The following is a 25,289-nucleotide window of genomic DNA, read 5'->3' as shown; positions in this document are numbered from 1 at the left end:
GATCCAAGTCCAGCTGGCATCAGGAATGTTTCATTTGTTTCAAAAGGGAGCTGGCAGCAGCTGTACCACAGTGACTCAGCACTTCCTGACCGTACTTAAATGCACGAAGTTATGAGTTCAGACAGCTCTCTCAAACCAAGCATGCAAAAGATGAGTAGATACAGTTTAGGGGAGAGCAAAACAGAAGGGAACAGTTATTGACAGGCAGATACACATTCTGTCAGATTGTGCTGAGCAGGTAAGGAAGATACTGCTTCAGTTGTTTCGATAGAAATATTTGTGTACGTGCAATGAAAGAGCTTTGGCTCCACCTGGATACCTACCCTGGGAAACATTAAGTTCTTCAGTTTTGCATATTTCTGTGTGCAGATGAGCGTGTAAGATGAAAATGTTCTGAACTGCTGAATGCGTAAGTAAGCCTCCACTCTCTCTTAAAAAAGTTGATTCCAGGCAAGTCAAATGACCATACTTCTCAGAGATCCCATGGAGGCAAGGAAGCTATTTCTTAAGAGCAAAGAAGAAGAGTAAAAACATCACTGGTAGGCTGGAATCAGCCTTATCATCAAGCATATGGACCAGATGACCGCTGTGAGGTTACAGGTTACACAAAACCCATCTGCACATTTGCCTCCACCAACAGTGGAAAACTTGTTCATCCAGAGTTACAAACTGATCCTCCACGCACTTGGCTGTTGTTCCTAGACATGAAATAGGCAGTGCTTAAAGGTAATGAAAAAGAAGCCTACAGACCAACTTTCTGAAAATGGTGTTTTATTAAATATACAAAAAGCTCAGCACTTCTGTAGAAAATTGCACCATCTCCAATATGGCAATGCTGATTAGTTTCCTGCATCATTGGTAGAACAGCTGTTCAAAACTTCCATTTTTCTCCCCAGCGGAGTGCATGGAGAAAGAGCAGCAGATAGAGACTGCTGGGTCACTAACACAGGTCAGCTTCGTGCCCTGCCTTTCACTCACTGCTGCTGCTTTCACCAGCAGAAAGGGTGAAATTGAAAACACGAGACCACAAGAATACTAAGAATTAAATGAAATTGAAGCTAATAATATAAATTACTACATCTCAAAATGTTTATGATTTATAAACCTGACCTCCCATGTAGTAACATTTTTAGGAAACATTAACTTGAACATACATAGAAGCAAATTTCCTTTGGTATGGGGAATATAGTCATAATTCTCCTTCAAAAAATGTATTCACTGAAGACATTTTTGTACTGAATTATGTGTACTTACAGAAGGAAAAACATGTTGGTAGGGCACACCTGGAAGCCAAACGAGCTATCTAGAGAGACTTCAAAACACAACAAGATTGCCTCAACTCAAGAACTATTTACAGCAGAAACCTGTAAGCTTGAGCCATTGCAACACAACAGGAAGCTGTATTAACATGATATAAAGCTCAAAATTCAAGCTACTATGTCTATGAAATCTAATCAGGCAGAAATGTGTTCATTATTTAATTTCATGGAATATTTTCATGGTTCTTGGCAAGCAAAATTCAAAAAGACAAACTACATACAGCAAAACCAAATATTTTAAAGAATATGTATTCAACGATAGAAATTAATCAATTGTACTTCAAGGCAGCAGTTTTATTTTTAAAATTAAAGGCAAGTGACCTCTGAGTATCTCCTTAAATAAGAGCAATTCAGTGTTTTTACAGAACTCCACCATTTCGGGTCCTTACCCAAGAACAGCTTCAGACCTCTTTAAAAACTGAGAAAAGTCTCTGCTCTCTGACATATCTTCCCTGCCTCAGAGCACTGCTAACCTGGCCACTGGAGATTCCAAGTTACTTTCAAAATCCCCAGCTCAAATGAATCCACGTTACTGAAGTATTGTGTCAAAAGTTGTTTTTCCTTTAACAATGCACTTTCAAACACTTTAGCCAACGCAGTATACATGATTGTACAAGTGAGAAAAAGTAGCAGAAGGAGGGACTGTCAGAGGCAGGTACACACATGTATTTCCCAAGGATTTCACACCAGTCCATGCGATGAAGCTGGCACTTTGTCCACAATACACAAGGTGCCCCACCTGCCAATGAGAATTTGCCAGTTCTCAAATCAGAGTGAATTAGTAAGAGGTGAAAGATAAGTGGTACTTTTACACTGACTTATAATGAATACAGATGCTCCCCAATGTTTTTGTTATTTTTTCCTGAAGTCAGTGTCACTGAATTCCTACTAGTAGCATTCCATAGTATTTTTCTCAGATGACACATTTATCAACAGCCACACTCAAACCCCTCTCCAAATCTGGGCTCACACTGCTGAACCACGATGTACTGTAAGCAATGTAACCAGAACAGAAATGCACTTTAAAAGCTTCTAACCAGGATACAGTGCAGAACCCGGGTACCTCTTTCTCACTGATGCTTCTTTGGTGGAATCCGGGATCTTGCGACCACAATTGGAACTACAGAGAGCAACCCAATCAGCAAAGCCCAGACAGGGCGATAGAAGAGCCAGCCAATGGAGACAGTCAGAAGTGAGAGTGAGCTGGCCACACAGAAGGCAAAAGCTTTCAATCCAATGTTAACCAGATCTCGAACAACAGGAAACCAGTCCACTGCAGAAAGAATTAAAGGAAGAAAACAGTTGATTGTCATTTGCAAGGACTCCTTGCTTATGCCAAGGATTCGCACAAACTATTGCAATCAAACTCAAGTAGGGCACTGCATAAGGCATTTCAGGAGAGCATCCTCAAGGCATTGATAAATAAGTAACATCTGAACATCTAAGACAAGAGCATCCTCATCTCTTTAGACAGGAAGTCATGCAAAATTAAGTCTGAAGTCTTATTCAAAGCTTATGAGGCAACACAGACTATTAGTCTTGCAGCTATGGAACAAATTGATGGCAATGAAGATTTGCAGGCTAAAAGCAATTTCTGGCAATAATAGATCTTGCATTTGCCTGTATGCAGATAATAATAAAAAACAGTGCACAGAATACTAAAGAAAAATGATAGCTTTGATGTTCAAAGTTTGAGGCATCATCCTACTTTTCTGTAAGCTTTTATTCCAGCATTCCTCTAAATCAAAGAGAAAAACCAAAACTTTCTCTGCAGCGCTCACAGTACCGCTGAATACAAAGACAAGTTATGTAACCACTAATTAAGACCTGGTGAGGGGAGACCACTTGTATATGTGTGTAGACAGTGGGTGGACTGCAGAAGCTAGAGCAAGACTTGAAAGAAGCAGCCCAACTTGTGCTCTGGCTTCTAATTTCAGATAGCATGGGGCTGGGAGCCTCTGAGACTGGCAGAGAGGTAAGAGGTTATTTATCTTCACAAAGCAGCCATACGGTGCTGAGCTGCTGTTTATCTACAATTTTTATAGTAACTTTCAGACTGAATCCAACCAAAGATCAGAGAAACAAGATTCCTCCTGGCCTCCAAAGAAATTCATTTCACACGTGAGCAACATAGGACACTACAGATTATGATCCTATTTCTAAATCATTTTAGCTTTCTGTCACCAACCTACCCAAAGTGTAAACAATCCGCGTCATCAGGCTGATGCCTACAAACATTGTCAGCCAGCCTGCTGCACGGAGGGCCCAGGTCTTCATGGTGTTACTCTCATGCTCCTTCTGAAAAACCTCCTGAAAGCAAGTAACAGGGTGCACGTAATGATACTTAAGTTCTCTTGAGATCCATCTATTTCCAGTATATTATGAAAGCAAGTCAGAGCCAACAGTAGAAGACACAATGCAGCTCATTCCTCAGGGTCTTTTTTACATCAATATCCAAGCACACTACACGAGATTTCAAAGTGCAGCACAAAGGAAACCTGCATTTATCTATATTAAGACAGACACCCTCAGGCACTCTCTGTAATCACAGCAGAAAGCATAGAGTTTCAGTGCTCATTATTGTGGGAAATAAGACAGCAGTAACATGAAAGAAACACCTGATTTTGTTACGTTTGCAGCAAGACAGAAAAGGCAGCAAGATCCACTGATGGCTGAAGGAAAGGTGCATGTAAAAAACAAGCAGTGTGCAGGAAAGTGAAGATAAAAAGATTTGTGTATATTTCACCAACTTAAAGCACCTATTTGCAAGAATGCCCCTCTTCCTATATAAAAAATACACATGCAGGTGGACAAGAAATAATAAAGCACTCGCGGGAAAGATACAGAAATGACTGACTGACAACTTGTATTCCTAAGGACTCTATAATTTATTCATTTTTAGTTCATTTCCAATGAAATGAAATTGTAATTAATGAAGGTTCAGAGCTCACAGTAGAGAGCTGATTCTACTGCTGCTCCCTTTCAACTCTGGAAAAAAAATAAAGCCTTTTTGTCTGCTTTTGGCAGATCCTGTACATTCCTGACATCTGGGACTTCTACAGCAGGGCACAAAGCAATCATTAAAGGAAATCAACCTACTAGAAGGAGTCAATGAATCACCAAATTGCCTGAGCATGCAGGATTTATTGGAGCATTATGAACTGCCTGAAGGTTCTTTCTCAGTCAGAGTAGCAATAAACATTTCAAACAAGCCTAAACTCCCTGTTAAGAGAGGCTGAAGAGTGGATACATCCCCTATGATTTGTTTAATTAAAGCCTGATTTTTACTGTTCTTGTTTATGACCTTTTCAAAAGCGTGTGTGTGTTTGTGGGCAAGAAGGAAGCTACCAAAAATCAAATCTAACCAAAAGGAGAAGACACAGAAACAGTTTTTAGAGCAAATGATGTTCAATAGCAGAAACACAAGCTGACTTTTTTTTTTTTTTATACAATTACTTTAGCCATAGCTACTTCTAAAAAGGGAAAAAAGAACAGAAGTAACTGTAGTCAAATTATATACTGCTAACAGGTGAAGTACAGCATTTTGCAGCCAACACAAAAACATGCAGAAACTGGGAAGGAAAACACAGGCTATAAATGTTTTGACCTTGATACAGCACAGACAAAAGCCAAAGTTTACATCTCCTCTTATGTAATAGGCTCGAAGGAGAATTAAAGCTTATTTCACTGCTGCTTCTTCACTACCATCTGCAATTTCAACCTTTTAGTGATGGAGTGTGATATCTTACCTCGACAGAGAGATCCCCAGAGTAGAGCATCTGGAGAACATCTCCAGACTTGGTGTGATATGGAACGAGCTGATCGCCTTTCTGCCGAGCAATCACAGTCACCTTGGAAGAAAGGCAAAGAATGTTACTGGTTACTGAGTTGGGGACACAGCATGGATAACACAAGGAGCTGAAGATCTACCTTATCAGGAGAGCCCAGGTGGGGGTCATGTCCACTTAGACCGGCGTAGAAGAATGAGACACGAAGGTCTCCCACCTAAAGTAGGGATAATATTGGAAATCAACAGAGAGTTTTATTTACAAAGGAGAATCACAGGAAAGAAAGCTTAATGGGAACACTCTCTGTATCATCACTTTTCTCGAGCACTCGTGACAAGCCAGAGGATACCATTAGGATTGCCAGGCTGCATTTTTTGGGGGCCTAGTTGATACCTAAAACAAGACAGCTGAAATGTTTCTTCGCAATATTCTCTCTGATTTAGGTGCAGGAACACATTAACATCAAATAGATCCTATGTTCATCCCTTGCAATTTCATTTGTTGGCAAAGAAGGGCAGGCAGCACTAACTGGGAACAAACTTTGTCCTCAGTAAGGCAGAAGTAGAAACCACCTCCCAACATCATCCAATGTTGTTCCATCTAAAAGCGTGGCAAACAAAAAAAGAAACAAAAACAGAAAATGAAGGTGCAAGCAGGATGAGAAGCTTCCTGCAAGGGAGAGGCTCATACTAATGGTTCTGTCCTGGCGATGCTCTGCACTCCAAATTCTTTAATGTTTAAAAAGAAATGGGACATACCCCAGCACTCTTTTTTCACACAATAGTAATTGCTGCTTTGGTTTTATCTTTCTCATCTTACTTCTGGACGCCTGGGGTTCTCACTGTGGTAAAAATAATCTCCTCCCCGGGTAACATCAGCATGTGGATCCTCAAGGTGCGCCAAGCTGAGCTGCTTGAAGTCATCAATCTTATCCACAAGACCTAAGCAGAACAAAGAACCAAGCTCAGGTCTGGTGTTTAACAGCCAGTTTGAAGGCTGGCTTCCTGATTATCTCTTGTAACAATCATCGCTGTAGAAATATGTGAAGTTTGCAGCTACTGGAACAAACAACACAAAGTCAGCACAAAGCAATTCTTACCTTTGGAAAGGACAAAGCTGCCAACCTGGACGTTAGGAGAAACGGCAGTAAAGGACTCCACAGCCATCGCACTGGGGAGCAGAAAGAGCTCCTGATTAGCTCTGTAATTATGATCAAACTACTGCTTTACAGTATTTAATACAAAGCACATCAAAGGTGCTGTGTCAAACAGCAGGATTAAACTCAAAGAACTAAATGGATGTGAGAACAAATCCTTGAGAAATTGCATCCTGACTTTATAGCGTTGGAACCATTAAAATAAATTAGGTCAAGATATGACCATCTCATCGCCCAGACCAACTTTCTATTCACACCATAGGAACTCACTAGTTTTTTCTGCACTGACTCTATGTTTCTTGAGTGACAATGAATTAATCACATTCCCAGATGAATACTTGCAATATTTAACTTATCTGCTAAAGAAATCTAGATCACAAACCTTATCCAAATAAGGATACCTCTGCATTGTGACCAAGTACCTAAATTCCCAATTCCAGATCCCTTTCCTTACAGACTTGACTTCATTTTCATAAGCAGTCCTACTAGATTGCCCTTGGCAGTAAATAACAGATTTTATTTTCAAAATTGTCTAAATCACATAAACAGATAAGATGGATGGGCAGAAGGAAGATGTGCAGCACACACTTCAAATAGTCTCATTAATGCTATGTATGAGTTCTACAGCAGAGCACGTCTGCATTCACAGTTCTGTTTCAGGCAAGGATCCACCACAGTTAAGACTCTTAGGTTTGTACCACTATAATTAGTGGAACTGTCCTTAGATGTGGCACTTTTTAATGATATACTGCAATAGTACTAATAAAAAATATTCCCTTTGTTCAAGTGTAAATTTGGATTTACTGGAAAATGCTTGGAGAAAAAGTTAATTAGCAAAAAAAATGTGTTTGGAGAAGAGAGACAAGGTTTGCCATCTGTGCATCCTTTTTGTGTTCCCTCTCATCTTAACAGGTCTTTGTTATTTGGGATTTATAACCAAAAATACAGGTCTTCATTTTTCTTCTCAAGGTAAAACTTCCAAATAATGGGCAGTTTATTCAGATGAGCCCACGGTACCAAAATAAAGTTATGGACGTTAGCTGGAGTTCTAAGTTTCATTTAAATCCTGTTTTGTTTTTTTTGCCAAATGGTATCCCACACTCTAAGGAACCAAACACGTGCTGTGAGGATGGCAAGCAAGATTAAACTTAAAGCTAAAAATGGCACAGTGTACATAATTAAAATGCTGCAGCTGAGAGAAATACAAAACTGGTTATATGTGGGCAATTGCTATAAATAAGCCTGAGTTCATACATGCTAGCTTAGAAGAGCAGCATGCAAGTGGTATGGCAAGCTTGCGGGATGCTTGCTATTCTCACTCTCTTTTTAATAGAAGAACTAGCCAAAGTCAAAAAGAAACCCATTCAGTTCTCCCCTATGCAATCCATGTGGCACAGCAGTAAAACAGCAACCTGATGTAAGCCATTTAATGAGCAGCATTCCATCAGAAATGTTGGATTCTGGCTCCATTAGGCAGCTTCGAACTGCTGTCTACACCTAATTTTTCCCAACTACAAAAAGACAAAGAGTTTCCATTTACTTTGCTACGTCATGAAGATTTATCATTGAGTTCTCATCATCAATCAGATACATTGACAGAATCTAGAGGGACTGTATTGGTGGTAAATTACCTAGGATTTTTGTGTCCTATTTCTCGATCAAAATTCCTGCTGTTCACAACTTCGGATTTCCATTCAGTATCTAAGGAAAACGATATTGAAGGGTGAGAAGAGAGCAATAACTGCCACTTGGATCTTAGTTACTGATGACACCTCTAAATCAATGAATCAGTTCCAAATTACACTTTTTTTTTTTTTTTAACATCAAGGTACCTGATGGGATAGTCTATAATGATACTTAAATCTGATCTCATAATATATTAACAACAAATGGAAGGACTCAGGGAAAAAAAGGAACTTTAGGAATAAAATTATAACTCAGCTTTGCATGGTGGGAGATTTGCCGTTGGCATCTTCCCTGATCAGGCTTCAATTTCTGGCTCCTCACTTTGGGAGCAAGCAAGGAAAAGCTGGGATTTCTGCCAGAGCTAGCAGATTTCAGTGCAGTCAAGTAAAACAGAAGATATCTGTACATGCCACTGTCACAGACGCGTAGCACTGCTTTGATTCAGGCCACAGCAGCCTCTCCACACTACAGAGCACATTCCTTGTAAGTAGCACTTATAGGTATAAGTAGGTTTCTTGCAACTCCTACAAAACTAGAGTCCCCTTTTTTGAGCAGTCTCTGCACTAAATACAATGCTCTATGCTTCCATAGAGAAGAGGAGAGGAAGGAAGAGAGTTTGGCTAAACACTAGAGAGGAGATCATTGTGAAGGATATTCTAGTGTACCAGGTTTGTGTGTCAAAATTCTGGTACCTGTGAGGAGGGCTGCAGGGTTGGCATCTGTGGCCTCCCCACACTGGAGTAGGGAAGAAGCATGAGGTGTAATGAGTAGCAGAGAGACTGCAAACCCACCCCCACACTGCTCCCTGCCTCGCTTAAGGCACCAAGTGAAACCTGAAGCAAAAACAAGGGTAGAGATGTCTGAAGTGAATCTGAATCTGGAAACAGTGGGAGTAACTGTGCTTTGCTACTACCCAAATCATTAATTAAGTATTTAATTTTGTTGACAATATGTTAGCCCTCCCCAAAACAAGTTTGTTTTGCCCACGATGGTAAGAGATCTCCCTGTCTGATTTGACAAGCTCTTGTTCTTCTTCCTATTGTCTCCTCCAGTCCCACTGCAGTTGAAACAAGCTACCAGCTGTGTGCTGTTTGGCTGCCAGTCAAGGCCAATCCACAACACCTGGTAATATAAAGACTTCAACTGGACAGAATCCATCAATTCTGAGAGCATAGCTTTTTTTTTGTTGTTCTTTAATGGCTGTTCCTCATAGCACTAGCTTTGCTCCTTAGTTATCTCTGTGCTGCAGGGTCTCATGCTTCACTGAGCTGGAGTATTCTTATGATCACACCCAGAAATCACTGCACACCCACATACATGTCCATAGGCTTTAGCTGGGGATAAATGAAGCACAGAGAATAAGCTCCAGAGATACGATGACTCAGAGTATTTTTCCACCATCAGGTAGATTAGAAGTTCCAGTTCTCCTCCTGCCAAAAAAGCATTTGCCAAAAGCCACAACACACATCAGAAGGTGCTGGAGGTTTTCATTAGCTTATATGAACACTAAAACTCTCAACATGCTGCCATTCACTTAGCAAACAGAATCTTTGCTTATTTCTTTATATAGTTTTCTTTCCCAACAAAAAAAAATAGATGTTTTTCAACAAATTCAAGACAGATACACAGGAAAGCCCAAAGCTACAGGCATAAAAACAAAAGGATTTTCTGTTGATCAACTTACCATATGAGTACTTTGTCTCTTTCTTGATCTCACCATTTTCTTCATACTCCCTGCAAAGAAAAAGGGTGAAGTGAGAAACCAAATAGCACACACACAAACACACACACACCAGCTCAATGCAGAATACCTGTTTCAATTGACCCTGTTAATACAACATTTAAAGACCTGTTGCATTCACCTGGAATCTTCATATTCTACCCACTGGTACATTTCCACTTTGCGCTTCAGCTTGACAGCCTGGACAGACAGCCCATAGCTGGGATCAAACAAAGGCTATTGGAAATACAAAGAAAACACAAGTCAGTAGGAATTAGTGAGGTATCTGTGAGTATTTCAACACTCCAATCCCTCCAAACTTGAGATTCTCCCATATCCAAGATGCTAGTTTTATTTACCTTTGCTGTGCTCAGAGCGCCAGCTAAGTGCACCAGACTCCCCTCATTCTGTTGAGACACGCTGTGAATGTTGTCAAGAGGGATCACAAGAGAAAGTCCCTCATCAAGAGATTTAGCTGTCCTCAAAGCTCGTCCCTGTAGTCAAGAAAAGCAAAATCAAGTTGTGGAGAATCAATAGTATGTCATTATTCTGTGAAAATGGTAGAAGACAAGTGATCTGCAGACCCCAAGGACTTCTCAGATGTCCATCCTCAAGGCATAATCTGAAAAGCACACTTGCAATTCACCATTCTCCTCCAAATCCAAAACCAAAACAAAGTAACAATGAGATTAATTAACACCCTCACTTTTGCAACGTTGAATATTAATTCCTTTAGCAAAATTCCAACAGCTCTAAAAATGAGTTCTCTACGTTATCTCAAGATAGAGACAGAAGAACTGAACATGGCTGGTTCAGCTTCTTTCAATAGTACTACAGCCTGTTTCCCCAGGAGCTCATAGGTTTAGGATCTTAATCCTCATCATACACTGCCACTGTTTCTATCACACGCTGTTCCAGAGCAAGAACATCTCCGGCTCTATGATTTCAGCCTCTCCAGGCACATTGCTCTCTTCCTATTGAAGAAGTAATAAAACTTCAGCACAACCATTTTTGTGACCCTATACATGCAAAACTAGTTGAATGTCACCGTGGCATTACCATTTTACAGCTGTATATAAATACTGATAGTATTTCACTTACTTCATTGGTAAAAAGAAGGTAGAAGGACAGAAGAAATGTCCCGAGTCCTATGAGCATGCCTCCAGAAGTCTCGCTGAGCCTTTCCAGGAACCCTGGCTTGGCTTCACTTGTGATTTTGACATGTTCTTTTTTGCTTCCTGTATCAGAGAACTGTTGGAAATAAACCAAAAATGTAACACTGGTATAAAAGGGGACAGCTTGTTTTACAACAAGCTTTTTACCTTTGCTAAACTGCTTAACCACTGCTAAACAGCACCATTTGCACTGGACCTAAACCTCCCCACACTTATTAAATGCCTTACCACAATGTTGACATCAGAAATACAGTCAATAAATAAACCTTAACAGAGGAAAACAATGGCTATAACAGCAGCTCAGCACATCCCTTCACACACCCTTCAGCCTTCAACCCTACGTTCCCTACTTGGTATCCACACCCAGTGACTAACTGAGCAATACTCCCAAATTCCAGACCAACTACAGCACAGCTATAAATAACACGTTTCGTTTCCAAGCGCCAGCACACCATACAATCACTGCACCCTGGGGTACGAGAAGAGACCTCAGAACAAACCGCCGCTGCCGCCCTGGGCGCTGCTACGTTAGAGAACCAACACCGCAGGGCGTGAGGAGCACCAGAGCTCTGGAAGCAGCCAAGCAGTAACGGCAAGCGAGGGCAGGAGGCGAGGCCGCTCTGCAGGAGCCGTGCGAGACGTGACAGCCGCTCGGGGCACCCCGCCTCACGCAACGGGACAACGGGAGCGGGCAGCCCGCCGCACGCAGCGCTCTAACTTACGTTCCTCGACATCTTCAGCTTCTTTCCTTCAGCAGCCCGCAGAGCCCGCCGGCAACAGCCGCTCACCAGCAGACACACCCACAGCCACCTCTCCGCAAGCTCTCCCCGCTCTGCCGCTACCGCGGTGCACGCCGGAACACGTAGTTCCCACGCGGCGCGCGCAAGGCACGCCGGGAGGTGTAGTCCAGCGCCGAGGCGCGCTCTGCCCGGATTGGCTGCTCCTTTCCCGCTTCGGAGAGGCCGCGCGGCAGCTGGCGAAGGAGGTCAGGGCGTGCGCTTCCGGATGTCACGGGCCACGGCGTGTGCTTCCGGAGGTCAGAGGTCACGGCGTGGAGCTGAGCGGCGCCGCGGCAGTGCCGGCGGAGGAGGAGCGGGGCGGGCGGGAAGGACGCAGGACGGCGGCGGAGCCGGTCTGCGGGCGTACCGAGCGGGAAGGCAGCGGGCGGCTCCGCCATGTCCTACTGCAGGCAAGAAGGTGCGCGCCGGCGTCCTCCCAATGTCAAGCGGTGGCTCTCCCTGAGGCGCGGGGGCGGCGCGGATCCAGGGGTGGAGAGGCGTCCGCGGTGGGCGGGAAGCTGCGGGGCGGGCCGCGCTGGAGAGGCCGCTACCGAGTGGGGCACAGCCGGGCCGAGGCTGAGTCCTGTTCTGCTCCCGTAGTCATTAGGCTGACGGCCGCAGCGGGCAGATCCCGTGTGCCCAGCCAGGGAGAGCGCTGAGGTGGGCAGGGTGAGGCTGCTTCTACACGGAGCTGTATTGGTCGTGATGCTTAACGAGTTTTGATCACTTTCTTACGTGGGGGATGTATTTTTCCCCCTTTTGGTGAAATATCTGGAGTTCCAAGCTGCAAAGAATCTTCTGAGTGTTGCTTTGGAAGGACAAACTTTGGCACGTTGGGTGCTGATTATATACTGTGGTAACTTATGGTTCTCTTTGCCGTATGTTTTTAACTTGCATTAACAACATCTTGTGTCTTTACCGGGTCTGTCAGTTGCCTTATTAAATTTTGTGGAATGGCAGCTGCAGTTATAATGACTGCAGTTATAGTTTGTGGTACAGCTGCAGTGATGGGATTATAGGTCACGTTACAATTAACAGTGCTGATGTTTCACTCATTTCTAGTTCATTTCACGTAAGAAATCCCAGCTGTAAAGCTGGCTGGAATGCCACACGGCTGACAAAAAAGTTTCCTTTTAGAAAGAATCCAGGTTTATCTATTTTTCACACGTGGTGAGAAGGTGAATGAATGCAAAGCAGAGGGAATTACTGAACGTTTTCTGGTGGAGTCATGTTGAAGGACAACAGGATGCTAATTTGTAACATGCTTTGTCATTGTAGTGGCCTTTCTGAATTTGGAGATTGAAAGGAAGTGATTGGGGAGCTCATTCCAGTCAATGAATGCTGAGCTGTGCATTCAGAAAAGTTTCTGTTAGATGTACTTGATGTACTTTTCTGCTTGTGTTTGCCTTTGAGCGGTTTTTTTACAGCCTTACAGAGTTGTTGGTAAACTTTGCCCTGGTTGTCAGCCAACCCTTCCCCCCCCACCCCCTTCGTACCTACTTTGTTAAATCAAGAGTGGCACAAGAGCAGGAAGTACGCTTTGCTGTTTTTCTGCCCTGGGTAATGTTCACAGCACCTTTCAACATAGCCTGTTCTAGACCATTAAAGTGCCCTTCAGTGTTTAATTCACATAATTATTGTAAATTATGGCATGACTCTGTAATGGAGACTGCGGATCTTAATGAGTATCCTGCCGAACACTTTCTGTAGCTCAGGAGAGTTTTTCCTTTCACTTTGGGTCCTTTTCTGTCCAGCCCCTTCAGCCGAGTTTGTTCTCCTAAGAGAGCAGTAGTTTGAGATTATTTTAAAACAGCTTTTTAACCTCGCTGTTCAGTGAACTGAACAGAGATTTACAGCTGTTACAGTACTTTACTGTGAGAAGTGGAACTTAAGAGGGAAAGAATTTGATAGTTTCTGTCCAGTTTTCTGTTCAGTTCCTACTGAATATTGAGAATAACTTCCTACAGTTACATGAGTGTGGTACAAAGACAACAGGATCAGTTTTATTTGCTGTTCTCCTAGATAAATTGCTACTTGATCTTTTTAAGCATACTTTGACTTTCTCCTAGGTCTTATTTCCAGGTCTTTTTATAACTTTAAGTACTTTCCCTGTGAATACTTTCTCGTTTGTCTGTATATACATGTCCCTGTGAACCAGCAACTTGTAATTGAAGATGCTCAATTCATTCAATATTAACATGAGGGCATCGTGTTGAGTATCTCATTACTGTGTTCTGGTTGGCCTCTCTGTAGGTTGCTTAGTCTCGGCCTTTCCTGATCTTTTGCTTATTGTCTCCTACATGACAGGAAAAGACAAAATTATATTCGTGACTAAGGAGGACCATGAGACCCCAAGCAGTGCTGAACTGGTTGCAGACGATCCAGATGACCCTTATGAAGAACAAGGTCAGTAGTTGAACAGAATGGAAGTAGAGATTGATGCACCACGAATCCTAATGATATTAATTCATTTTTAAAGACTGAGATAGTAGGGCAGTGGTTTCAGCAAATAAACACTTTATTCAGTAAACTTAGAAAACTGTTTAGTGAGTATAGAGTCAGACTCCTCCCAGTCTTAACTTCCACATTAGGACAGCACAAATGGCATACTTTCCAAATATGTTTTCTTTTTCTTTTGGATAGTCTTTCAAAGTCGCCTGTTCATGTATATCAGTGAAATATTTGGAAAAAAATGGTCTTTTCTTGTATTAACATACTTAGAGCCATTCTGATTGTCTTTTTTAACTACCTCAAATGACTTAAGTGCCATCTTCAAGGTGGCTGAAGTGAGTTACATGCCACTGTCATTGCTAGGAGTTTGTTGCCTGCCTCTGTGCAGCACAAATTGCCCAACTTGGTGATCTCTGAGTATCCTACTTAGTGTAAATTATACATATATGACTTATTCTGTACTGTACAAGTGGTAAAATAATCAGTAATCTTTTAATTTCATGACAGGTAAGTTCAAATTACAGCTTTCAGCTGTAAGGATCTTGCCTTGAGAAGAGGCAAGTTTCAAGTTTTAAATGATACTTACAGTTCTCACACAGTATATTCAACCTGCAAATGAACTAGTTCAAGAGACTAAAGAGATCAGAGTATTTCTGGATGACTGGTGATACTTTGGTTGCACAAAGCATATTTTAGGTTGTTTCTAGTGATGAAATACCTTGTTTTCTGTCAGGATGAAGTAAGTTTTGCCTGTGTTAATAAAATGTTCTGAATGTCTGTGAATTTAGATTTTTTTTCTTATTTTCTTTATACTTCTATGCCATTTAGCCTTGTCATTTTGTATGATTTCATTGCTTTCACATCAGCTGAGGCTGAAATTTTCTTAGAAACTGGAAGCAAGTGGCTCTGTGACCCCCAGAGGGCAGTATTTAAGCGCAGTTTAGCAGCTGTGCAGCGCAAAGGGATGCTTTGTTAGCTGATGTACTACGTAGTTCTAATTTATGTCATTAAAATAACTTGGTTTTCATAACTTTGTTTCGTTAAGCATAGCTTCAGTTGTACTTACAGAGACAGAAATATCTTCTTGTAGTAAAGGATGTGTGCTGCCTAATTCAGGCTTTGCAATAACCTTCACTGTCTTTTTGACTGTATGGTAGGGTTGACAAGTAGGTAACCTGACAACCTTCAACCTGAGATGAGAAAAAATGTTATTCTTTTCTCTGCTTTCCCCTAAGCCTTTCCCAAGTCCCTGTGTCTTATTTCAGGAAGATTTTTAGAAGCTGCAGTTTAATATCTGCCAGGAATTCCTCCATCTCCTATTTTCAGAGAAGTTGTGTCACTGTGATGCTGTGACTAACCTGCCTATTTAATGGAAGCAGTCTCTGCTTTGGGCTTTAGCATTGCTTTTGTCGTGGCAGTGGTGCTTCAGCTGTTGAGAATTTCACGGAGGCACTTACAGGCAATAGAATCCAAATGGTATCTTTTACTGCCTTGGGTGGAAGATGAAACATGCAAATGGTTTGTGGAAAGCAGTGTCTGAGGAGGCATAACTTGAAAAGTATTTACTCTGATCTGTACGGTGTGTAGAAATATAGCAAAATCTGAATTTTTAATTCCTGTCAGATTTTAAATCCATTATTGGTCTGTTAAGTGAAGAGCTAACGACCTCTAATGATCAGATGGCATCATTAAGTTCACAGTTGCTTTTCTGTGCTTTCCTGCTTCCTCTGAAAAACTGGAGACTGCTTGCAAAATGGAGGAGGAAAAACCTTTTTTTTTCCTTCTAGAAACCACATCTGGAGAGCATACAAAGCCTTAGAGAGTTTATCATTCACTGAACTGTTGAGTCACTTTGTGTGGTGTGTATATGACTAAACAAAGTAGCCTCCTGTTTGGCTAAGTAAATGCATACATGCAAGCTGTGTTGATGTTACATGTGGTCATTCCGAGTTTGCTTGTCTTTCCCCTTATAATCATTCATGGTCTTTCTTTGGAGATAATTAAAGTATTGTATTCTGTTAACAAAAGCTGTTGATCTAGCAACAGCATGTGGGTACGTATTGGTCCTGGAACTAAAACAGCTATTTTTGATACAGGATTTTGAGATGAAAGAGTGCCTGTCTCAAATCTAACATAATACAGATACATGCTATCAAGATTCAAAATCAATTCTTTTGATGCCTGTGAAGAGGGGTTTCTCTCTTTTCTCTCTTTGACACCCTGTCCCAAGTTGTTCTTTCTCTGGTTGTACATATGCAATGATTATAGTGTACTGTGCCATTTGTCTGGGTAATAAGCTCGTAAAAATTAAAGGAAGCACTTCCTCCTTGTTTGAATGACTTATTAATTCATTCCTCATATGTGTATTTTGCAAGGTGTTGAAAGGCTGTGGTGAAGAATGAAGGTGATAGTTCTTTTTTATTATCCATTCTCTATTTATAGCATGTTAGATCACCTTTCTAAACTACAGAAGAAATAGAAAGCCAGAAGCTAGTTACATCAGGGACACCTTGCAGTGAAATTGTGTAACTGTATGATTCAGAACAATAAACTCCGTGTTTAAATACTGTAATAAGCTTATTCTTAGCATGTGGTTACTTACTGCCATGTTTTAAGGGCTCCCTGAAAACTTCTCACTTGAACAGCATCAGGCTGCAGAGCTGCAGATCAAAACAACGTCACAGAAAGAGCCACATCTAATGGGAGAGAAAACTGCAGGCAGGAAGGACATATGGGCAAAGCATTCTAGAGTATGTTGAATTGCAGAAGCTCTGACTCATGGATTTTATTAAGAGACAATTGGAAGGGACTTTGTTGTGTATAAAGTCACAGACAGACTTTTCTTGTTTAGCTTCTACTTTAATAGAATGCTTGACTTCCAGTGTTCAAGTTTTGTGTCATGATCTGCCATCGTGCCTCTCCTGATCTTTTTCTACTGTACAGTATAGAGAATGGTTATATCTGGAGAAGAATAGATTTATCATGTAGGTATGCCATAACCTTATGTCTTATGTTCATTTAAAACAATGAAAAAGCATTCATCCAGCTTGATTCAAAAGAATTCTAATCTTAATACAGGAATTAAGTTCTTACGTTACATGATTTTAAGGCTCGCATGCCTCTCTGACAGAGCCTGGCAAGTGGAAAAAGACTTAATTCAGGCAAAGATACAGAACTATTCTAACTTGTGCCCAATGATGGATCATAAAGATCAGAGAGTGAAGTAAACAGTCCAGGAAATGGAAGGTGTTGTGCACTCCTGAAGCTACAGAACTCCTACGGTATTCTTAATACTTCTTAGCAGCTTTCGTTGAATGTAATTAATTTATTGAATGGAGCACTTAACTTTACTTCTCTCTTCTATTTGTTCAGGATTGATATTGCCCAATGGAGATATCAATTGGAACTGCCCATGTCTGGGTGGAATGGCTAGTGGTCCCTGTGGGGAACAGTTCAAGTCAGCCTTTTCTTGTTTCCACTATAGCACAGAAGAAATAAAGGGATCAGACTGTGTGGACCAATTCCGTGCTATGCAGGAATGCATGCAAAAATACCCAGATCTTTACCCTCAAGAGGATGAAAATGAAGAGGAGAAGTCGAGCAAAGATTTGGGAGCTACTCCTGTGGAAGATTCTGTTGCCAAACAGGAGAAAGGATCTAGCTAATGAAGATGCAAGGAGGCTGTTGTCTCCACTTCTCATTTTCAGAGACGCGGACTTTTGCAGTATGTCTGTCTTCTGAGTTGTCAAGAAATGTTTCACCATTGTTCTATACACTGTATAATAGTAAATAATTTATTGTGGAAGGAGAAATCTCAGTGTGACAGTCTTGCAAATAAATACTGCAAAAAGCACCAACGTGTGTATGTGCTGTGTAACCTGTTACCAGACACAGTTAATACTTTATCAGCTGTTTTCACACATCAAGTTCTTGAGTTTTGTCTTGAATAATCTCTTTAAATCTGGATAGCTGATAACAAAAATCCCATTAGTGTACCAGGTCATCTTCATTTCAGTATGCTCTGATCAGTAGCTGTTCTTTTGTAATGTTTTCTTTTCTAACAGAGATCACATTAAATGATTGTTTTTCCTTAATGATTTTTTTTTTTTTTTTGCCGCAATGATACAGGATGTGAAAATGACCTAAACCTAAAATGTGTAAGATTAGATGATGATTACACTGTACTGACGTCAGGTAAGGTCTGCAAAAAGAAAACAAAACAAAAAAAAACAAAACAAAGAAATGTGTGATTTCATTTGTTTATTATGATGGCTTTTAAATTTTGGAAAATACTTGTACAAACATTGATATAAATGAGTGGAAAGAATGCTGATCATTAGCTTTATGTTTGTCAGCACAGTTTTTGTTTTCCCTTAGTTAAGGTCTGCCCCTTCAGTATTTAGACAGGCTCTTAGAAAATACTTTGAGAATGCAATGAAAATGTCACCTGGTGTAAAGATCTCAAAACAAATACTGTGACTTAAGTACGTATTAAAAAGTATTTACTTTTTACCTTCATTGAATGCTGTTGTTTGTTGTTTTTTAAACTAAGGCTATTTGTATTTGAGATTTCTACTTCATTGTAAACAGACTCAATGGGTTTGTCTATTGTGATGATCAATTGCTTGAGTTTTATTCTATTACCATTCTTTTTTTCCCATACCCAAAAAAAGACACAAAAAAAATGTAAAGCGCTGTCAGTAGTGCTATAGAGAAGCTGAACAGCTAGTGAACTATGTGGGAATTACTTTAGAGATGCAAATAATTTAATAGCCATTCACTATAGTTTAATACCTGTGGATAAGGAAATGCTACAAGTTTTTTCTTTCATTGCAATCCTTGGGCAATGAGAGTTACATTACAAGACAAGTTTTCCCAGTGGCTTCAGTATGTGTTCGCTGCACATTCCCTCTAAGTGTCTTCATTAACTTAACCAAAGTATAAAAAGATGCAGGGCCAGTAAATGGAATAATGTTGAAATGCTCGTCCTGAGTGCTCAGAAACATTGGTGCCTTTTTATGTTCTGGTATCTTTCTTGGGTAAGTTATTTCTGAATGCTTCCGAATGTTTGAGGGAAATTTCTGTTGAATTCCAAAATTTGTATGAACCATTTATATTTTGGTACGGCAGATGAATCCTTAAAAAAGAATCCTTTAAAAAAACATCCTAAGAGAGCCTGGGGTGACTGACAGCTCCGTTCTGAGGGGGTGGATGGCAGGTACTCAGCATCTCGCCCTTTAAAAGAAACAAAATGTGACAGAGCTTCTCACCGTGACTCTTCAGTGTGCAGGAAAACAAATGCCAAGTTAACCTGAGTAAATGGGCACAAAAGCAGCAGTGATAAACCTTGGCACAGAGGCAGCTGGACCATGAAAATGAAATCTTAGGCAATCAGATAAACACTGGGCACCAAATACAAAAAAAAAAAGTCATATGCACTCAAGCTTTTGGTTGTTCAAATGGAAATCCAATGCATTATTTGTGAAGAAGCAAGAACAGTTTGTGAAGGGATACTCTGTTCTGAGAACTGTTTGTCTTATTTCTTCTGCTTTGCTTCTCTTTCCCACATTGCCTCTATGCTCAGCAAGTTTGAGATTTATCCTCTGTAAGGAGTACTTTTAGCATCTGTGTACAAAACATAAAATGCTTGCACTTCAGTAAAAGGTTAGGAATTAGAAGGCAGATCATGTGTAAATACGTTTCCACTTCTTTGCTATATCCATGAAAATAAGGAAAGAAGAGGACCTCTGCAGCTGGCATTGATTGTGCAGTTTTAGGGTCAAGTTGTCTCTTGACCATTTTATATCCCTTGAAAGTATTACAGAATTTGCATAGAAATTTCCTGTCCATCTCTGTATTTAGGATTTTTTTTTTTTTTTTTTTTTTTATTTATTCCCAGACTACATGATTGCACGTTGTCTGCAATACAGATATATACAGATATATAATACAGATATAAAATATATATATATATTTTTGGTGTATAAAGTGAATGCGTTGGTCTGTGCAGTTAATGTAACTCCTTGTTTCTATTATGTTTCCCAACATTACTTTGTTTGTTGATATGGTTTTCCTTCTGTAGTCCAATTTGAAGTCTGAAATCAATCAGTGGTTATTTTAGCATGTCACAAAGATGATAGAATGATCTCTAGCAATTTGTGGCAAGCTTGTGAAATAAGCAGATCAGGTTTTTTTTCTTTTTTTTTCTTTTGTCTGGATACAAAGGTTTGGAGCTATATAATGCTGTCTTGTATTTCTTAGCTTTATATAACTGATATATTGGTTCTGTCTCCACTATGAGGGAGCTTCTGAATCTTGGGGGTGAGTAGTAAATTTAAATGGTTTTGAGAAATCACTTGCATGGAGTTCTAGAGGTGTTATACATGCATTACGGTGTCCTTCTATGTGTCATGTCAAAAGGGATTCATTGGAGGGAAGCTTTCTGTATAACTAATCTTTATTTAATTCTCTGCCTCAGTTGCTCTCTATCCTAAAGCAAAATATAAAAACAAATGTATTCATGAGAGTTTTACTTTGCTATGCTATACAATCTCCATTCCAAAGTGCAGACTTTAACTTGTGTTCAGTAACCTTCCTGCAGATATAACCTTGTTTCAGATATGAAAGTGACCTTTGTTAGCTTTGCTCCTTGCAGTAGCAGTACTGTACATAGGGGTGTCAAGAGGGAGATGCATATCTTGCAGTTTATTTTAAGGATAGTTACATCTGGCAATCTGGCAGGGCTGTGTGGAAACAAGATCTAGATCCTATCCAGTTCTTACTGAGAATGTCCTTGTTAAGCCTTACAGCAATGTCTCCTGTTCATCTAAGACACTTATCTGATCACATGTCAATGAATCTCTTTGAGGAAAGTTGCTATCTAAATGCGTAGAACCTACTTTCTTATTCCTAGGGAAGAAAAAAGGGTAGTATATGCTTCTTAGACTCGTTTTACCTCTCATTAAAATTCTAACACTGTTAGTGTGGGACAGTGTACAGAAGCTACCAGCAGTTTGTCATTTATTCTTAATCAGCTCTATTCACTGGACATGACTTCATTTTGTAGAACAGTACTAGCCTGTCTGCTGTTGTGTTTTTTTTTAAACTGCTCTTAACCCCTCTGGAGCTGATGTTTTTCCTGACAAGAGAAAAGACCCCCCAGTAAACGAAGAGTGAAGAAATGCAGCAGTGATTATAACGTTGATGTTACTGTTCTTTCCCACTAATGCAAGACTCTACCAAACATTAAACTATTTAAAATGTCAAACCACGTGTTTTGTTTTCTGTTGAATTCATAGCTCAAGCATGAAGTTATGAAGTCTTGTTATTCACTGTAGACCAGTTCTGACTGTACAGGGCAAGGGCAAGATGCTGGAGTTCCAGTTCTCCGGCTGAGCATGAAAGAAGTAGGAAAAACTTGTCTCTCAAATGCTGGTGTATCTTGATACTATGAAGATCAATAAATAGGTCAAAGACTGCTAAAATAGTGAAGAATTAGGTGTTATTAAATGTAGATTGTAACTGCTCTTATACACTGTGCATTTTAGGCAGCAGCTATTAACATATCAATAGCATTACTAAAAGCTTGCCTTGGATTTTGCACCCATCACTGCCAGAAGCACAAGGGCTTATGATTATAGAGTACCCTGTGCATTCATCCAGTGGTTCAGGCTGGAAAGGCCTTTTCATGCGTTCGTATCCACCGAAAGTAGCCCCATGCAACACACTAAAATGCTTGGAATGTTGCTTAATTTTTTTGCCATTTGCTAATTTAATTGTAATCACAATGGACCTTTTGTCCTGCTTGTTATGGGGAGCGCAGTCTCTGTTGCTCCTTGATACACAAAAAGTTTTTTGGAATTGAAAGAAAATAAACTTGAGGTGGCAAGTTTCCCCCAGAGGTGGAATGTATGGCCACAGCTGCCTCATGTAGAGCTGATTTTCTCCCACTTGCTGCTAACTTTTCCGTCCTCAAGAACCCTTAGACTTTTCCTTTGTTTCTTCTTTTTGTATGTTTCCTCTAGTGGATCCCGTGTTCTTTAGCACAGTTCAGGAGCCAGAGCCGGATTGGAAAGGCAATCTCAAGATAAAAAGCAAATTATTTTATTAAAAATAAAGTAAAAATAGCACGTTACAGACTAGACTTGATGAATCAGTGAGCGGCCCATTCATGAAGGCCTTGTTATAGCCAAAACAAAGAGCACAGGAAGATTTGTAATGATTGCACATTGCAGATTAACCGGGATGCCGCACTGATTTTGAAGGATAATTGCACGAAGGATTTGCTGTACCAGATCTGATGATGGGTCCTGTTCATTTGTTTTTCATAAAAGGACATGTCCCTTATGCATCTTAAGAAGGTGAAAGAATCCACCCTAAATAAGCTCATTACCTTTCTTAGTGTGCTGGATGAGAGAGGAATGTTTGATTTCTACACCTGTGTTTTCTAAGCTTTTTCTTGCTGTTAAGTGTTGCTGCTTCCACCCTGTACCTTTTCTATGTTGTCTCCTCATATGTTCCCAAATAACACTATCTTTTCATCCCCCTGCAGGCAGTCACCTTTGTCCTTACTGGTGTTGGCTCTGTTCTCTATTCTGGCCCATGGGGCCCTCACTTCTTTCTCTTTGGGACAGAGTGCAGAGTCCAAAAATGAACTAAGTTGGATCCAGCTGGTATCGTTCTCATTTGGTACTGCATGGGACAAGCAGGGATGGCAAATTTGTCTGTTGGATTTGGAGCTGGTAGTTTGCATTTCTAATGCTGTTCTGGCTCAGAATTCTGTTTATACCCATTGTGTTTCTGTATTAGGAGTTTGTACCCATGTTAACAGGTATTATCAGCTCACTTAAAGATTGAAATACCTTCAATGCTTGTGATTTTTATTTTTATTTTTTTCTCATAAAGAGCCAAATTACGAATGAGTTGGTAATTTCAAAGACAGGCTTTACAGTTTCTCAGGTGCAGAGGCTGCAGTTCTGAAAATCCAGGCTACCAGAGTCTGTTCTGTACATTGTCCCTGTGCATTGGCACTGAGTAGCAGCTCTGTGTCAGGTATAGTGCTTCCATGACAAATAACAATATCCAGTACTCAGACTTGTGCATCTGGAGGCAGTATATCATAATATTTCTCATCACAAAGCTGTAAGACAAAAGCGGGATGATGATACTCATCATGTCATTTCTGTGTGAGGAATGAAGGTTAGGCCTTAAGGATACAGTTGTCTCAATAGAAATACACAGCTAAGATATGAACTTGTTAAAGTGCATCAGATAAGATCAGGTGTTAGAAAGAGTTGCAAAGATACATCTCTGGTGACAGATTGGGTTTGGCTTTAAGCCTGGGAACCAGCAATTCAGACTTTTTCACTGAGCATTTGTGGAGAAGGCATCTTCTGCCTACACCTCATGCATTTCTGTTTGCATGCCTTGTAACACTCAAATTAACTACATGCAAAGGAGGACTTAAGAACTTGGTATCTTTTTAAACCTTATTAGTTCTGATGTATTTATTTTGATAGGGAATTAAACACTTGGGAATCTTAAGTGTAGGTACATGCAGTGTTGAATTTTGATTAATTGTTGAACTAGCATAAATTAACAGCTCCTGTTTTGTTTGTATTCTGCACATTTTCATACAAAATGTACTTTTTTTTCCCCCCCACAGGATCCTCAGTATAAGACATATAATGCGGTTGCCTTATTTGCTAAATGCATTTGCTAAACTCTGTGCTTGATATTATTGAAGCAAGAGCCTCGATGATTTCTGTAATCACTGTGGTTTATTAACTTAAAAAGTATTAATGTGCATGTAGTTTGAGGATTGTGTGGTTCAAAATTCTAAAAATAGATCCCAAACCAGACATCAATGTAAATGTCTGAATATTTTTAATTGATGTTTTAAGTACAAAAGAGAATGTGCTACAACACGTAACAAATAACACACTAACTCTTCCAGGTTTGGGGGTCTTCAGAGAGCACTTTGTATAAATTATATCAACTCAGTGAAAACTTACATCAAGCAGCATGGAAAAGTCATGAGTCATGGTGAATGTTACAGAGAAAACTTGCTCTTTATAGCAGTGAACTATTTCCAGAAGTGCACTGCACAAAGTTCTGCTATTTTCCTTCTTGACCATTTGCCAAGAGCAGAAGATGAAGCATTAGTGCTGGTATGTTACCACACAGGAACTAAAGCTCAGCACTCGCCTTTTAATGAACTGCTTCCATGTTTTAAAGGTGCATGTTGTAAGAATGGTCATTTGCTCGTGGACAGATGTGCTGCACAGCTGTTACAGAACTGCTCTGAGCAACAATACCATGTTTGTTGCTGTTGTGTGGAAAGTTGCATGTGCTTCTCCTTCAGGTGAATACCTGCACTTTTATGCATTTTTTACAACTTTCCAGCCTTTCCTTGTGGCCAGATGCTTTTATGCAGGATTTCCAAGTGATACATTGCTGCTATTGTTTAGTATGTGATTGCTACTGCTCGTAAGACGCTTTATCAATTTGGGCATTGCAGGGTTGTTCACAAAGGCATCTTTAAGAGGGTCCTTTTTTCTACTATAAGAAACAGTACAGCCACTTCTGTACAGGCAAATGCATCTTCTTTTCTGGATTAGTATTATTTATACTATTGTGCCATCTAAGAGAGACAATCACAGAGATGATTGAAAGATACTTGGTACTGCGTGCAGACCTACAAAACAATTCATCTTGGAAAGAGTTATCTTCTGTGCTAGTTTATTTTAAATTCACTATGTATGACCATGTTTGCTTGTTCTGAGAGACATACAGCAGCTTCTGTAAGTCATCCTGCACTTTCTCATGTACATGTGAAGCCAGTAAATGAGAGCTTGCAATTGGAACAAAATGTGCATGTTTCTGACCAACAGAGGCAATAAGGGAAACTTATCTATATAGCCACCAGCTATTAAATTAGCTATTGAATTAGAGATTCAAAGAATGGGAAATTTGGGTAATAAATTTGTTGAATGTTTTTGGTGTTACCTCCCTCTCCCACCACCTCATTTGCTTTATACCTCTCCAAAATGTGTGCGTATGGTTGTCACTCATTTCTGAGTGTGCAACATTTTGACAGCTGTCTTTGCACACAGCTGTGTTTGCACTAAGGTAATCTTTACAGTATTACAGCATGTACTAGGAGAACATACCAGGGTATCAATATTTGTGTTCCAAATGGTTTTTCTATTAGCAA

At 40.3% G+C, this 25,289-nt stretch overlaps 2 protein-coding genes across 4 annotated transcripts in view; one reads left to right on the top strand and one right to left on the bottom strand.

The window, feature by feature from the left end:
* Positions 1-754: 754 nt before the first annotated feature.
* Positions 755-25,289, bottom strand: part of TMEM43 (transmembrane protein 43) — a 372,149-nt gene continuing 347,614 nt past the window's right edge. Inside the window, exons 1-13 of one of the 3 annotated variants that reach the window (XM_052678921.1) lie at positions 11,567-11,715; positions 10,771-10,920; positions 10,029-10,163; positions 9,812-9,906; positions 9,634-9,683; positions 7,895-7,964; positions 6,207-6,277; positions 5,927-6,048; positions 5,250-5,324; positions 5,069-5,170; positions 3,512-3,629; positions 2,383-2,592; positions 755-2,058 (exon numbers count right to left, since the gene is read on the bottom strand). In XM_052678921.1, the coding sequence (XP_052534881.1) occupies positions 2,390-2,592; positions 3,512-3,629; positions 5,069-5,170; positions 5,250-5,324; positions 5,927-6,048; positions 6,207-6,277; positions 7,895-7,964; positions 9,634-9,683; positions 9,812-9,906; positions 10,029-10,163; positions 10,771-10,920; positions 11,567-11,578 (1,203 nt within the window). In that variant the 5' untranslated portion in view covers positions 11,579-11,715 and the 3' untranslated portion in view covers positions 755-2,058; positions 2,383-2,389. Of the gene's footprint in view, positions 2,593-3,511; positions 3,630-5,068; positions 5,171-5,249; positions 5,325-5,926; positions 6,049-6,206; positions 6,278-7,894; positions 7,965-9,633; positions 9,684-9,811; positions 9,907-10,028; positions 10,164-10,770; positions 10,921-11,566; positions 11,716-25,289 lie in introns of those variants that run through there. The other 2 variants (XM_052678922.1, XM_052678920.1) reach the window with 2 other exon arrangements.
* On the top strand, positions 11,895-18,592 carry CHCHD4 (coiled-coil-helix-coiled-coil-helix domain containing 4). Its single transcript, XM_052678929.1, has 3 exons — positions 11,895-12,041; positions 13,931-14,029; positions 17,447-18,592. The coding sequence occupies exons 1-3, from the start codon at positions 12,020-12,022 to the stop codon at positions 17,737-17,739; spliced, it is 414 nt and encodes a 137-aa protein (XP_052534889.1). The 5' UTR covers positions 11,895-12,019; the 3' UTR covers positions 17,740-18,592.

This window comes from Tympanuchus pallidicinctus, unplaced genomic scaffold (assembly GCF_026119805.1).
Source record: "Tympanuchus pallidicinctus isolate F22 unplaced genomic scaffold, pur_lepc_1.0 scaffold17, whole genome shotgun sequence".
In the NCBI taxonomy this organism is placed as follows: domain Eukaryota; kingdom Metazoa; phylum Chordata; class Aves; order Galliformes; family Phasianidae; genus Tympanuchus; species Tympanuchus pallidicinctus.
This window is presented reverse-complemented; position numbering and strand designations above follow the sequence as displayed.